This window comes from Rousettus aegyptiacus, unplaced genomic scaffold, assembly GCF_014176215.1.
Source record: "Rousettus aegyptiacus isolate mRouAeg1 unplaced genomic scaffold, mRouAeg1.p scaffold_m13_p_6, whole genome shotgun sequence".
Taxonomy (NCBI): Eukaryota; Metazoa; Chordata; class Mammalia; order Chiroptera; family Pteropodidae; genus Rousettus; species Rousettus aegyptiacus.
In genome coordinates this window covers 51,135,042-51,150,028 of record NW_023416309.1, presented here as the reverse complement: position 1 = coordinate 51,150,028, position 14,987 = coordinate 51,135,042, and the positions used below count along the sequence as shown (strand labels likewise).

At 40.6% G+C, this 14,987-nt stretch overlaps 1 protein-coding gene and 1 long non-coding RNA gene across 5 annotated transcripts in view; both read left to right on the top strand.

Annotated features, from left to right (window-relative positions):
* Window positions 1–14,958, top strand: part of SHTN1 (shootin 1) — a 90,989-nt gene extending 76,031 nt beyond the window's left edge. For 3 of the 4 annotated variants that reach the window (XM_016142507.2, XM_016142510.2, XM_016142506.2), the window contains one exon: window positions 13,179–14,958. In XM_016142507.2, coding sequence (XP_015997993.1) covers window positions 13,179–13,401 — 223 coding nt within the window. In that variant the 3' untranslated portion in view covers window positions 13,402–14,958. Of the gene's footprint in view, window positions 1–8,239; window positions 10,582–13,178 lie in introns of all 4 variants that reach the window. The other variant, XR_004951498.1, reaches the window with a different exon arrangement.
* On the top strand, window positions 4–8,111 carry LOC118603953. Its single transcript, XR_004951499.1, has 2 exons — window positions 4–7,707; window positions 7,816–8,111. It is a non-coding gene; the product is annotated as an uncharacterized LOC118603953 (long non-coding RNA).
* Window positions 14,959–14,987: the final 29 nt, after the last annotated feature.

Here is a 14,987-nt window from a genome sequence, read left to right as displayed (position 1 = left end):
AGTAATGATGCTCTTTACTAAATAGTGTGTGGAAGAATCTGTGATAACTAACGCGTGTGTTACTTTGCTTTATTTCTCTTTGGAGAGATTTTGATTTGGCGAGCCAATAAATACTCTTCTTTTGTTCGATGAGCCAGCTTTTGATTCCAGGCTCCTAGCTTAGAGGTCTTATTCTGATCCAAAGCAGATATGTGGAAAGAGAATTCCTGCCCCCAAGCCGATTTAGTAGTCAAGTTCCTTCTACACCAAATTGGCTTGGATGGTGATCGTTCAGCATCAGAAGACACTTCATCAGTCTTTCAAGATTAAACGATTAGATCATCCCTCTTACTGGTTCGTGAGCAGCTGAAGAAGATACTAGATCTTTCAGAAGAACTAGCTCTTCTGACATACTTCGAAGAGTACCTGTTTACAACCTTACTTTCTGGTCCTCAGTTAAAGATGTGCCTTAATATTGCTCTACCCCGGGGATGAAAACGTAGATAAAGAGTTATCTATATAGACTTGCTCGAAAGTGGCACTTTGTCACAGAGTCAATCCTGCCATTGAATATGTTTCTGACAGATCTAGTAGATGATCAGTTTGTTTTCTAACAATGGCAGCCTCTTTTTGAAATGAGTCTGGTTTTGCTTTAGTTCCCTTGCCAGGATGTCAGAGGATTTGTCACTTGAAGAAAAAGAAGAGGTGAGACAAATCAGATCGGCTGAATATTATAATCACTGTTCATTAAACCTCTGATTTCCTGCTCTATCAGGAGAGAAAGAATGCTTTTTTTGTAGTTCTACCTGTCTTAGTTTAAAAGGTGAAGCCTGGACAAATGAAGTTAAAATTCAATTTACGTCTGTTTTTGCCAACTGGTGTTTTCTTCCACTCTTGCATTTCTCTCGTTGGTACTATTAACTTTTTTTTTTTTTTTCCTCCTTTGGAGTGAAAGGCCTGCTTTGCTGATTTACAGTTTTATCTAATTTCATTGTGTTTAAGAGCACATTTTCTCCTGCAGTCATGTGCTTCCTTTCTTTTGACTACAGTCATTTGAACAGTTCTAACAGAAAGATGATCTATATTCATTCTCCATGTTTCCTATTAAATTTGTTTAACACCTAATTTGACATCAACAATCTGGCTACATTTGAACCAATATCCAGACACAAAAGCAATTTGGCTGAGACAAGTTAGTTTCTGAGAAATGCTTCAGTGTGTGTGTATGGATTTTTTTCCTTTACCATTTGACACAGATAATCTTAATCAGAAAATACTGCAACTCCTTCCTCCTTTTGTCTGCCTTTTATTCTCCAAAAGTAAGTGGAAATTACATTCCCAAGAAAGGAAATGAAATAATTGCAGGCCCAAGGTCTGCAAAATATGTGTTGAATTGACAGTGAAAAGGATCCATGTGTTGACAGTTGTTAGACACCACAAAGGCCTATGTAAAGCTCAATTTATTTCTCATCTTGCTCGTTCAATGGCTGCTTAAGAGACACATTTCAATTTAATTTATCTACTTAAAGCACTAATACAAATACTCTCTGCTGCTGTATTAACTTTTAAATTCTGTAACCTAATGCTTGATGATTCAGTTCTTGACATTCTTCAGCTGAAATAACTAATGCCGTGTATTTTCATATTGAAAGTTATTTAGCAAAGAGTACCTTTCTGAAAAACCTGTTTCTTAAATACCATTAGACTATCCAAATGAATCTGAGTATTTTGTGTTCGTACATGGTAATTATTCCCTTCCCAGACTTCATTCATGTGTAAACCTAGCTTTTTAATGAGGAAAAGAAGCATGACCTAATGTAGTCACATGTAAGTTTTAAAAGTAAAAACTCACGATTCATCAGGATTCCCTGAAACTCGTCCAGCTGCTAGGAATGAGAAGGGTTACTTCAGGGCTGTTTCTGGTGGCCTCTGAATAATAGGTTCCCTCTGTTGTATAACCACAAGGTAGAGGCAATGACATTATCTTCCCCCATAGACCTGAATTGTCAGAACACTTTGAAGTTAGATAAGCAGCTACAAAGTGGAATGTTCCCTTTGCTTTTTAAAACTGTCTGCACTGTAGTAATTGCATCTTTATTTCGATCTGTGGCAACACTACCATAGTGTGCTCAAGGTCCAGGGAGGATATGAATCACGGTAGGCTTTAGGACATACATCATCACACACACACACACACATATGCGCACACACATGTGCACGCATGCATGCCAGTTCCTACCATCGTACCCTCCCGTCCTCCCTTCAGCTTGGCCTCTCTGGCCCGGAATTGATCCACCCTTGCCTTTTGCTTTTGCTGTCCCCTCTGCCTAGAATGCCCTTCCCCCTGCAGCCGTATGACTTACTGTCTCATCTCTGTCATTTCTTTGCTCAAATGTCATCTTTTCAATGAGGCCTGCCCCGACCACCACATTTAAAATTGTAATTCATCTTCCTGTAAACTTTGATTCCCCTTAACCTACTCCATTTTTCCCCATAGCAGTTCTCTTATAAAATACTATATACTTTATTTCATTCCTGCTTATTTTCTTCTTTCCTCTGGTAGAATGTTGGTTCCATGAAGGCAGAAAGTTTTTGTCCGTTTTGTTCCCAGGTGTGTCTCAAACACCTGGAAAAGTTCTTGCCTTATGATGGACTCCCAGTAAATCCTTGCTGAATAAGTGAATGAATGAGTACATTTTTAGTATCAACCAAACAACACATTATCAATAAATCGGAATACTCAATTAACTAGCATTTTCCCCATTATTCATCGATCACAAGCTGAACATTAGGGATTTTTGTTTGTTGCTGGGTTGGCGTTATCTGTTTTTTAAAACATTTTTTAAATGCCTAGGAGTCATTTACATTCAGCTGAGTCTTGCATACTTCTTCTGCATCTTTGAACCTACACAAGACAGAGTTATCAGAGACAGCAGAATACCCAGTGTAAAAGGAAGATTCATATATTCTCTCTTGATTGGCCTCAGGTGGACAGAAAAATTTGCTAACCTTCTAAGAGAGATTTTAAAGAGTAGGAACAAAGATGTTTTCTGTATAAGATCTTCACTTAACCAGAAAAATAACATCAAGCTATACCTGGAAATTTTTTTTCTTTTAATAAATTATGAAAATCAACATGTGTATATTCCGAATAATTGGGTAACTCCTGTCTGGTAAATTATAGAGCCAGAGATACATACAGTATATGGATTTGTTTCCTAGAGACTGATAAGAAGGCAAGAGACACCTTTCATACTTAATTAAACAAGGATTAATTAAAATTAACATTCTTGTCACCAGCCTAAACAAAGCAAGGTATTTTTTGAAGAAGAAGAAGAAAAAGAGAGGAAAATAGAATCAGGACTTGGAGAAGCCTAATTGTTTCTATTTCTATTTTAATAATAGCTTTAGAAATGTTTGTGTCCTGTTATTTCTCATAAGTATATACTATCTTGTAATGATGTATTAAATCTAGCAGAGAATTTGAATTTCATAAATTCTGACTAGTTATAATTCAGACAGGAATCATGCTCGTACTCTCCTTTTATGCTGTGAGGGGTAAACAGCTGGCCAACCACATGAACTGTGTAAACTTGATTTTTGCTTTCATGCCCTTCCCTTTTGATTTTGAGTAATCCGACACTGTCGAAATGTAGTAAGATTCACTGATTCAAGCTAATCTCAGTGGGTGAGATAAGCAGTATAAAATACAAAAATGCCAAATTATGGAGTTTTTAAAAGACAACTTTTATTACTTTCAGACAGCTGCAGTACCTGAAAACAGGCCTAGTGTTGCACAGGGTCAGAAACACAGGAATGGTTTCTGTTTTCACCAGTAAAAGTCTGTAGACTGGATGGAGTAACAAGGAAACAGAGTGTGATCAGTTCTCAAACCATTGCCTTTCCATATAGGCACGGAGCACAGACACTGATTATAGATGGAGGCTATAGGTAATGGAACCATTTTCCAGTTTGGAGGTTCTGGATTTTAGAATTTGCTTCTGTGATGTTTTGCTGCTGTTACTGTATTTCACTAACATTTCTTAAAGCCAGGTGCCTCCATATATTATTTTAAATTCTTCCAAATATACAGAATAGACGTATCTCCATTTCACAGATGAGAAAACTGAGGCCGGTGAGGCAAACGGTTTGCCCAAAATTCTGTTTGTAATCGATAGTTGACTGTGATTTCATTTGAACCTTTTTCATTCTCACTCCAAAACCCATGCTTTTGAAACACAGCATAATGCATTGGGTGTATTAAAAGCTCGAGGAATAGGAGGGAAGAAAGTGACCGTGAGTTTTCTTTTTTGGGAAGCGGTGATTCTGCACTTGCTCCGTTAGCCGCCTGTGCGACGTCCTGCCCCTCTGACCCTATGTACTTGCAGGTGTCATCTCGTCCAATGTAAGCCATTGAACCATCTCTTGCCAAGGGAAGAAAATGTTACCCAGTAAAACAAAGAATTCTGGAAAGGAGAGCCCATCCGAATTAACAAAAAAGACTTAAAGAGTACTTTGAAAGAAATTATTTTAATGTTTTTGGAGTCACATGTCTAATAAAGGGACATGCTTCACAAACTTTGGAAATGACCACATCGAATACATATTTTTTATTAATTGATATTTCAAACGTGATGAATAGTTCATTCCCGTAAGTCAAATACCTAGACAATATCTGACTTCAATCATTGCATTAGAAAGGTGCTTTACTAAATGATAATATAGTATGATAACATAAAGCTGACTCATGGTGAATCTAGTTGTTTCATACATTCCATAGCCAAAAGGAAATTTTAGTGTCGCAGCCACCTTATGCTGTACCTCTTTGAGGCAGCTCCATCTTTGGTCGATTATTGGGTGGCTCTTTGCGTTTGTGCCTAGGTGCCCATTTGTCATCATGTTTTAGGGCATCTCTGTTATAAAGAGGAGCAGGACAAGTGAGCCTTCGGGGTGGAGGAAGAGGTGAGCGGATCTCGGAGTTCTGCATCACAGGCAGGCAGAGGCCTGAGGGTATCTTGGGTTCTTGGCATCTTGCTTTTTTTCCCTGAACAGTCTCATCTAGAAGTGACCATACTTGTTCGAACTGAGCTTTCTTCACCCATGTTCATTCACTTTTTCTACTCGTTCCTTTCAGGAAGGCGAATAACTTCCTGACAGTTACAACTAAACGAGGCCGTCATCTTCTAAGATGATTTTTCCCTTCATCTAGTTACAGTCCTTTTCTGAAACTTTGCTTCTAAAGGGAGAAGTGGTGTGTTTGAAAGTGTTGTGATTTGCAGTGATTTCACAGCTGTGTAATCTCTTGGTCATTCTCAAAGATGCTCATAAGGCACCAGAGACCCTTCTAGTGAACATGTCTCTAACTCATCATGCTTCTTTTCACTCACTGAACTCCCCCAGATTCTAAGCTTTATCAAGCGCCTTTAAATTCCCCTTTTAACCACCAGACAGGCAGCTAGCTTGCCTTTTTTGTTTGGGAGGTCAAAACAGGTCACATTGTGCCCTGGAAGAATTTAAAAAACAAAAACCCATGTAGCAATTACAGGACTTCAATTTCAGTTGAAAAATGTCCATTTCCAATGAAACCATTTTTATTTTAATTTGCATTTTATTTCTAGATCTATGGTATTTCTAAATACATGTTGACTTTTGGCCCCACACAGATTTATTTTTTTAAGAATCATCTTGTTTGGGCCATTAACTGAACAATACCAAAGGGTAGTTGATAAAAGATAAATTTTAGATATTGCTTGGTTAGTGTGACCAAACATTTTTGTAAAAGAAAAAAATCAAATTGTCTTTTGGGTTTCGAATTCAAAGTAAGATTGATTTTATCATTGTTTGACCTCCACCTGGTCTCTTCAGTTTCGTTTCATTATTTCCAGTTTGAAACTAATGTAGAAAAATGAAATTGAAAAGCCTGCTCTTTCAGGTTGGAGCCAGAGAACCCGAGTGCTTGAAATATGTTACCAAATAGAAATTGAGACTCTTCACTTACTTTTTTGGGAAACTTGCCTCAAATTAATTTGGTTGGTCATGTAACTGTTCCTTAAGAGAGGTTCGGGTCAACGTTTTGTTCAAGTGGAAAGCAGAAGCGTTCTTTTAGTCCTTATGGCGGGAGGGTATGTTTTCTTTCTCGTTTCAATCTCCATTTCCTCATCAAAGCCTCTCCTCCTCTCTCCCCCTGTGCGTGTGCGTGTGCGCACGCGCATGTACACGTGCATGTGTGCATGATGTGGAGGAGAGAATGGAGGGCAACTTCCCTGTACTTAGTAAACACTTATTTCTGAGAAGAGACTACTAGCTAGCAGAACGAGCTGCATAGAAGTTACTGCTTAATCTGACGCTCTTAGACAATTAAAGGATTTGCTTTTCTCCACTGTAATCTTAGCGCTGCCGAATTGTGGACTGACACTGTAGGAAACGGCTCTGCTCCGCCAGGCGCTACCACAAAGGTTCCCCGTGTGCGCCTGTACACGCACCATTAAGTTTCAACAACAGAATTAGCGGAACAACTGGATGTTCTGGAAGTTGAGATCCCCTCACTTAGTCTTTTTTTCCTACCCCCCAAGGAGTTACCCTGTGGACAGCCCGGAAGAGCCGCCCGTGGTTTTGTCTTACAAGTGTTCTGAGTTGCCGTATAGACAGCAGCTTCTTCCAGATTAGTCGTTGAGGCTGTGTAACACCTAGTGTTAAAATTCTGTTGAGTAAATCTCAAAATGACTTAAAACGCTGCTGAGTAATTCTCAATTCTGTCAAAGAATTAATTGCCTTCTAACATTTGCCTCCAGTTGCAAACACCTGTGATTGTAAGAGACTAAGCATAAAATATATCACTTCTGCACTGAGAACCCAATTGCTTTTGGTGCTTGGTAATGTTTTTAAAAAATATCTTTCAATAGTCTCTGTGTTTCCTTTTATTTGTGTATAGTGGAGTAGAGGGGAGTTTTTAAATTTATTCAAGTAGAAATAGCCGACTAAAACTTAAATGCAGTTTCAGATTTAAGGATAAATTGATCTAACTTCTGAAACCTGATAAACACATTGCATTTGAAATATACTTTGTCATATAACTGTATGAAAAGTAGCACTCTGAATTATTTGTGACTTCCCACCTTAAAAGTTTAAAGTATATAATATAGTAAATTTAAGGAAAAATCTTTACAAATTCAAAAATATTATTCTGGAAAGTTAGATGAAAATGGTGAGCATTTTGTATATGGCAGCATTTTGAGGAGCCAGTGTTATGTATGGTGAATTTTGTGGAAGACTTTGTGTCTCTTACAGTACTTCTTTTAAATAACATTCACTCTTAATAGTGAGGATCTACATGGATTTTCCGTGGTGACTTAAACTCGTGTAGAATTACACAGAGCTTTAAAAGTAGCCCCAAAAAAGTATCACGCACATTTCAGAATCCGCGCCTGAGCTAAAATCAGTCTTAGTTCGCGCTTTTTTCGTGTCGACTTGCTGTTGAGAACAGTCCAGTTGCCTGAGCCTCCATGGGCCAGTGTATTTTGAAATCTGTAAATACGCACAGCCCAGAGGAATAAAAGAACCGGCACAAGCCTTGGTAGCGCGCCCTGCGGTCTGCGATGTGACCCTCACACGAGGGGCCTGGGCCGCAGTTACTCTGCTAGAGAAACTATGGCTAAGTGTGGACACAGAGGTCTGTGCCCAGCCATTGTTACCTCTGGGAAGAGGAAGTCTCGTCAATCTCGAGGGCAGGTCAGTGCGTAGAAGGCAATGTCAGATTTCCAGCCTTGGCGGTGTTCTGTTGTTTAACAGTGTGATTTTTTCATCATTTAAAATTATCTCTCTTTTCCCCTCAAATAGAAGCTGATCCAAGTGGATGAACTAATTTATTCTTTGAGCTAAGATGGAGTTTTAAACAAGTACACAAAGCCAAAAGAAATTAGCTTTGTTCTACCTTCCTTATATTTAAAGAGTATTCGAATTAGCAATAACATAGAAAGTGTCATTTTTGTGTTTCAAATTCTGTTTGGGGAAATTTCGGACAAGTGTGTTAAAATTTGAAAAAGAGGGTGTCTGAGAGAAACAGTGGAAACTACCTCTCCTGTAATGCCATGACTGTTAGCTGCTGGAGCGACTGTATAAAGGGCTTGGAAAAATAAAAATAAAAAAACGAAGACTTATTTTTACGCAAGGGAAAATATAAAACTGACTTTCTCTTGGGCGTTTTCCCAGGAAACTACTTTGTAAAGACAAATTTAAATCTTTCCTTTTTCTGTCCTTGAAGGTGGTAAATATGATTGCGGCTTTATCCACTTTTATTGTAAATGAAACAGAGTTCAGACCGTCCGGCTGTGCGTCATTTGCTGGATGGCTGCCACAGACTAATGCAGACGTCCCACTGGGAGACCAGAGAAGAACTAGACTTTGATTCACCAGATTGCGTTAAATAGTCCAGCTGTTGCGATTTGAAAGATAGTTACCTCAGAAGTGAAATAGAAATGAACTTGGCATTTATGCCTCCAACCATTTTTATACTGTTTGGCAATCAGCTTTTCAGAGGTAGCATTTTATAAAATAACTCTCACCGCTTAAAAGTTTCATTCACTGTAATGTTCAAAATGTCCCACCTTTATATTATCAGTAAAATTAAGCTTGAGTGATATGCAGAATTTGCATGAAATAAGCATTTCCCCCTTCATTTCATGAGCTTTGATTGTATTCAATTGAGCTCAGAACCGTGTCTATTAGGGCTCTTTGGGGCATTAGTTAATTTGAATTGCAGCCGAAATGTTAGCTAGAATGTTGTTGAATATAATTGGAACGTGGAAAGTTGATTTTGAAAGGAATTTCACTGAATGCAAACAATGATGTGCTTTTTAAAAATGAGAATGCTACGCTTTCATCTCGTGTAACAGAGTCTGAGAAATCACTGAGTCCTTTAAAAAGTTCAGCTTTGGCAATATCGTTTGCAGTTGTTCTGATTCTTCTGGTACCAGAACAGTTTGGAGTCAGGTCTTTGCTTTTTACCAGCAAGCGGCCCCATCTGTCCAAGCCCCACGCTCTGGCTCTCTGGCAGTTGGGGACAAGTAGCTGTTTTCTCAAAGAGCGCCCGAGTTGTGCCTGGGCATCCTGCTTTGCAGGGTGGCGTAGATTGCTACATTGTCTCCGAGCTTTTATTCAGCTTTTTTGGTTTTCTCTTCTTGTCTTGAAATAGCCTTTGAGCAAATGATCTAAAATGACCCATGAAAATATCTATCCAAATGGGTCATAAGTGACTTACCAGTATGCTGTGGTAAGGAAATCGAGATTCCACAGTTTTCGCAATATCTGCTATTAACAAGTTGTGCACCTTTGGACAAATCATTTAACTCATTGTTCTTTGGTGCCTTCATCTGAGAAATGAAAAAGGATCATTGATTACTGTCAGCCTCAACATCTCATGAGTTAGTCTTTTTAAATTTTACCTCCCCCGTTTACTTGGAGATTTTGTAGCACACAGGAGAATGCCATATTTTTCACGAGCACCGAATTTTTATTCCTTATTTGTGGCCATTGCCCTTAGATGAAGAATTAAAGTATAAAAATTGAACAGAATAATAGTACACTGGAGTTCCTATTGGATTGTTGCAGTTGAATGCCTGGGACTTTGACCTTGGGGAAGAAGCTTTAGATTTAACCTTCTAGAACCTGCCACTATGGCTGCCGAGAGCAAGAGCCTGGATTCTTGGTGCCATCACTGATGGGGCTTGGGCTTTTTCCACAAGATAAGAATGGAGCTAGAGGCCAGCCCAGCAGGAAGGCCTTGGGCAGCGCCCCATGGGAACCAGGAATGGACCTAATGATCTCAAACCAGGAGGAGCTGCAAGTCACAAAGGAAAAAATAACAAGGATAGCTTGAAGGGGTTGACTTTATATTTACCTATCTGAAAGATGCAGCTAAATACAGAGATTCAGAAAGAAAGAAATCAGTTAACGTGCCAGACTGGCTCGCGGCATCATCATGTCTCTAGAAGATGCCCTTGGTAAACAGCATAGTGCCGTGGAAAAGCAGGAATGTGGAGATAGAGGAACTCCTGATTCTTTTTCTGCTTCTGATAAGCTACATGATTTAGGCCAGGCTCTTCCCCTCTCCAAATGTCATTTTCCTCATCCATAAAAGGACAGTTTGGACCAGATGATTGCCGTAGTCCCACTTAGTCTTTTAACCCATTGGGATTCTAAGTCACTGGTCATCAACCTTGAGAAACCGTTACTCTGACTGTCAGTGTGTAGATTCAGAGAAATTGCCCACTGCGCCAAGTTCAGTGATAGCCACAAAGGATTTTTCAAATTGTAGACCACAGGTGACTTAATAATAGATTAATCTGCAATTGAGAAGCTTATTTCAAAGAAAAAGAACAATTCTTTGGACTGAGACAATTCCAGGACAATTTCAGCCTGACAGTACAAGGTTTCTGAGCTTTCAGTTCAATCAACACCCATTTGTTGCTGTCGTGAAGCCCAAGGGCACTTCTTGGAAGTGTTCCGCCTCCAGACGGCGAGGAATGTTTTTTTAGGACATGTCCACTTCCGCTTCCCCTGCACACAACACAGGGACATGAAAACACCCGTGCAGAAGTGACGAAGGTCAGTATGGGCTGGTGGAATCCGCTCACCTGGAATGAGATGAATCCTCCTTTGCATGCGTAGAGCAGACCGGCTGGCTTATGTGACAGTGGGCTCAGACCCAAGACGGCGGAGCCAGACCGTCGACTCGACCTGCAGGCTTTGACTGTGGCTTTGACTGTAACAGCCTTGCTCGGATGGAACTTAATTCATAGACTTCCCTTGCCCGTTTGCTTCTAGGTCAGGGTTGGCCATAAGAGAAATTTGCATGAGATATAGAAGGCAGAAGTGACATCGTAGCCTTTTTATTTTGTTTTTTTTTAATGCTCTGAAGGTTCCTCTAGGGCAGGCTCTGTTAACAGTTCATGCACGTGGTCACCTAGTTGGCATGCGGCAGCAGCTGGCCCATGGTTCCTCCAGCTTCCCCTACCTGCGCCTCCAGCTTCTCCAAATCCTGGCCCAGGCGCATGTGCAGCTCCACGTGCAAGGGCCCCAGCTCACCCTGCTGGTCATCTGCATCTTCAGGATAAGCGAGCATGAGGCACAGCTGCAGCACTGGTCTGTCTTCAGTCTCTTGCCACTTTTCATCATCTTCCTTTTTAGCTGCCCAAACTGCCGACTTCAGGCCCAGCGTCAGATGGAGGGGCAACAGACTTGCACAGACTTCCTAATTAGCTCCTCCTATTGCCTGTGGCTTAATTCCCATAATAAATCCCGTATGTCACTCATAGTGGGTCTGCCTCTCTGACCGTACCGTAGTAGATACAGTCATTCAGGTGTGGCACGGGTCAGAGGAAGTCAACGCGGGTACCGGTGGGGAAGCTACATCCCGTTCTGCTTCCCAAAGTATAGTAACAGACATCTGGAGAAATGGATCCTTGGCCGAGGCGGTTGGACAGCGTCTCGATGTTTTCCAATGACGAGCACATGGCCAAATCAAGGCAACAGTGCAGGGGTCTGTCCTCTCTGCAGCACAGCTTCCTCTCATGCTCCCTGTCCGCTCTGCTTTTAGTACCTCCAAGGAAGACAGAATCCTGCTAGTCACTTAACGATGGTGACCACGCCACACAGTTAGCATAACCGGACAGCCAGATGGAGTGGTTTTCAAACACTTGGATAAATCTCACAGCACTAGTCAGAAAGTGATAAAACTGTGGTCACTGGGATTGAGGTTTCTTTGTACCCGTGGCTGGACCACACAGGCCACTTTCTCAATAGTTGACCACGTCGTTGTTTTTGTTGTGTGAGAGAGACCTCCAGACCTACTCACATCAGAGCCTTGGTTTCTACCTGTTCATTCTGAGCCTTTCATGCACAGTTAATTCACTTTCGCTCATTCCACAAATGGATCTGTGCTAGGTGCTAGCCAGGCTGTGACTGTGAACAAAGCTAAATGGTCTGTTTCATGGACGCTTACATTTTATTTGAATAGAGAGACCTCGAACAACTAATTGCACGTATTTGATTTTAACTGTGGTAAGGCCAACAAGGGAGAGGTATCGAGCAGTAAGAGTGTCTGACTGGCAGGTCTGACCTGGTTTAGGAATCAGGGACTAGGAGGAGGAATCAGCTGCTAAGAGGCTGGTAGGGCAGTGGGCAGAGTCTGGCCAACGGCTCAGTGGTACCTGGCTGGACATCCAGACGTGAGACAGGGGTGTGCCTTTCCCACAGGGCCCATGGTTAACATCCTCATGTTTCCAGGAAGACCAGATTAAGTCTGAGTAGCCCCTGCCCTGCCTGCTGCACACCCCTCAGCTTCAGGCACCGCGTCGGCAGCCCAGTCCCTGTAGATGGTGGCTTCTGACCATGACTTCCGAGAGGACGAGGTGCGGCCAACTGCTTACTTATCTGACATGGCAAGAGAAGAGTGTTTCAGGACATCTCTTTCCACAAGGAAATTCCCACATTCAGCTTGAGGAGGAGTAGCTTCTTGCATCAGGAGAGAGGAAGCCTCTAGAGAAAAAGACACTGCATCTGAAATGAGAAACTTCTCAAGAAACGAGATTCTCCTTTTTAGAAAAAGTTCATGGTGACAGCGTTTCAGCGTATCCTCTGGGTTCTCCCATCAGCCCTTGTTCCTCCCCTCACCCCTCCCCAGGTCTGACCAGATTGCTCCTTGTCAGTAACGGCAGCTGGGCTGACATGTCTCCCAGCTTTCCATCAGAGGTGGGGTGATTTACTTCCCTGGTCAGTGCGGTCTCCTCAGAGCTCATCTGCAACCACATGCACCCAGGGACACAAGGGAGGGGGTGAACTGGCTCCTTCCAGCTAAGTAGGAGGGACAGGAGTCTGGGCACAGGCCTGGGGAGGGATGCGCACCTTATCCGTAAGCAGCTTTCTACTTCCCAAAATGAGCATGTAATTAAGCAGGTAGGTGCGTCTGGCTTTTTAACACTTCTGTCATTAATTGCTCTAACTTTTTCCGCCTTCTTTCTTCTGGCCTTGTGCTCCTAAGATGTAATCTAATAGTTGCTTTTTTTTTTTTTTTTGAATGGCTGGCACTTCAAAGACCACTTTGTGCATGTTGATTAGACTTAGAACATTTTTGGGTTTTTTGTTCATCTGAATATATTTTTTTTATTTTTATTATTTTTTGTGTTTAACTGTTCATTCCCTAGGCTTCCCAGTAACACCGGATGGAGGAGACGATACATTGACAGTGAAAAAGAAGCTGAACCAGTTGTAGTTTTAGATCCTGTTTCCATATATAACCCTCAAACCAAAGACCAGGTTGCTGAAAAAGATCCAACTCAACACAAGGACGACGAAGGCAAAATTAAACCAGAAGACAAAGAAGACAACGTTGAAAAAATAAAAGACACAGACAGCTCCAACTGCTGATCCGTAAACCGGAAGGCTGATATGTTTATAAGTCCTATTCAGTAAGCACATGATTAGTTTTGGTGTATTGGCAAGGGCTATAGACACTCTGTTCTTGTCAGTGTATTCAGAATACAGTTTCTTTTCTGGCGTCACTTTTGTAATAAGTAGTTCACCTATAAATATAAGTAAGCTGTTTAGCAAAATAAACATTCTATGTAGTGTTTTTTTTTTTATCTCTGTAGGGTAACATTTTTTTTCTAATTATTATATTGAGTGTGACTTCTTTTAGAAGGTTACAAAAAATTCAGATGTTGATATCTTTTTAGGTAATGTGCATACCACTATTCAAATGTAATCCTGAAAGTCTGCAGTGCTACAGATGATTGGGTAAACAGACCTGACCAACTTAAGGTGATTTAAAAAGCCCCAAAGAAGCTTCTTTTTTTTTTTTTTTTTAAATCTGATCTTCTTTTGGTGGAGAAACTGCAGTAGCATGGGCATTGTTTAGGTACCGTGGCATACAAATTACTTTCTGAGAAATAACGGAGATAAACTTAAAATCCAGGAGCTGGCATCAAACCGTAGTCACAGAGTCGCTGTTAATTACACCCATCGTTAACTAGATGAAAAATACATGCTATTGACCATGTCCAAAGCCCCCCCCCAGGACTTCGGTGGCAGAGGCGAGGTGAAAGTCCAGTCTTTGAATTTACTGGAGCATTACCTCCGTAAACGATGTGCTCTGTGCTACGAGTTGTATTTTCTCATGTACTAATATGGCACAAGTACCATATTTTATCACAGTTTTTCTGTACAGTGGAAAACTGTGACAAGCACACAATATTCTTGCTTTGCTACTGTTACACATTAGGCAGGTTTTTGTTTTGTATGTGTGTGTGTTTTTTTTTTTAAGAAATTAAGTGGTAGTCAGTCTCTAAAAATACAATTTTCAGTCTACCACAGTGAATAAATAGAAATGTAATCAGGGATTTAAAAAACTTATGCAGCTTTTCAAAGTTGATTGTTTCAAAATTGGTGTTTATTTAAAATAAGTGGTAATGTACTTGAATGCATTTTTTTATGACAATGATTCAGTAATGGTAATTTTACTATTAAAGAAAGTGAAAGGTTTCGTTTTGTTAGCATGGCTCAGCATGTAGCTGTCAGGTGTTTCTCACCTAAGGGCAAAAGAAAATGATAGTAATAATTGCAGTATTTGTATTGTACTTTATTTTTGCACGTGTGCTAAGCATAGGCTTGAAGAGGTGGGTAGGCAGGTAAATGTACTTCCTATATTTGGAGATAATTATCTTTCTGTAGGTTTGTTATGCTTGACTGTTTACATGTTCTTCCCGTGATGATTTTGCAGCTATCAGTTTATTCCTGGGGAATTAAAATGTAATGTTTTTCAAATGTAATCTTCCCTAATTGACTACTACTGCTATATGGTATACTAACTACAAACTGCATTCATTCACTTAAACAAGTTCTGTTATGCTGTGATTTGAACCCTCCTCACCACACTTATTAAAAAGCACCAACGGTTTCCCATTAAAGGTCAATTGTGGTTATTGACATTTTTGGTTTAGTTCCCCAAACTCGAC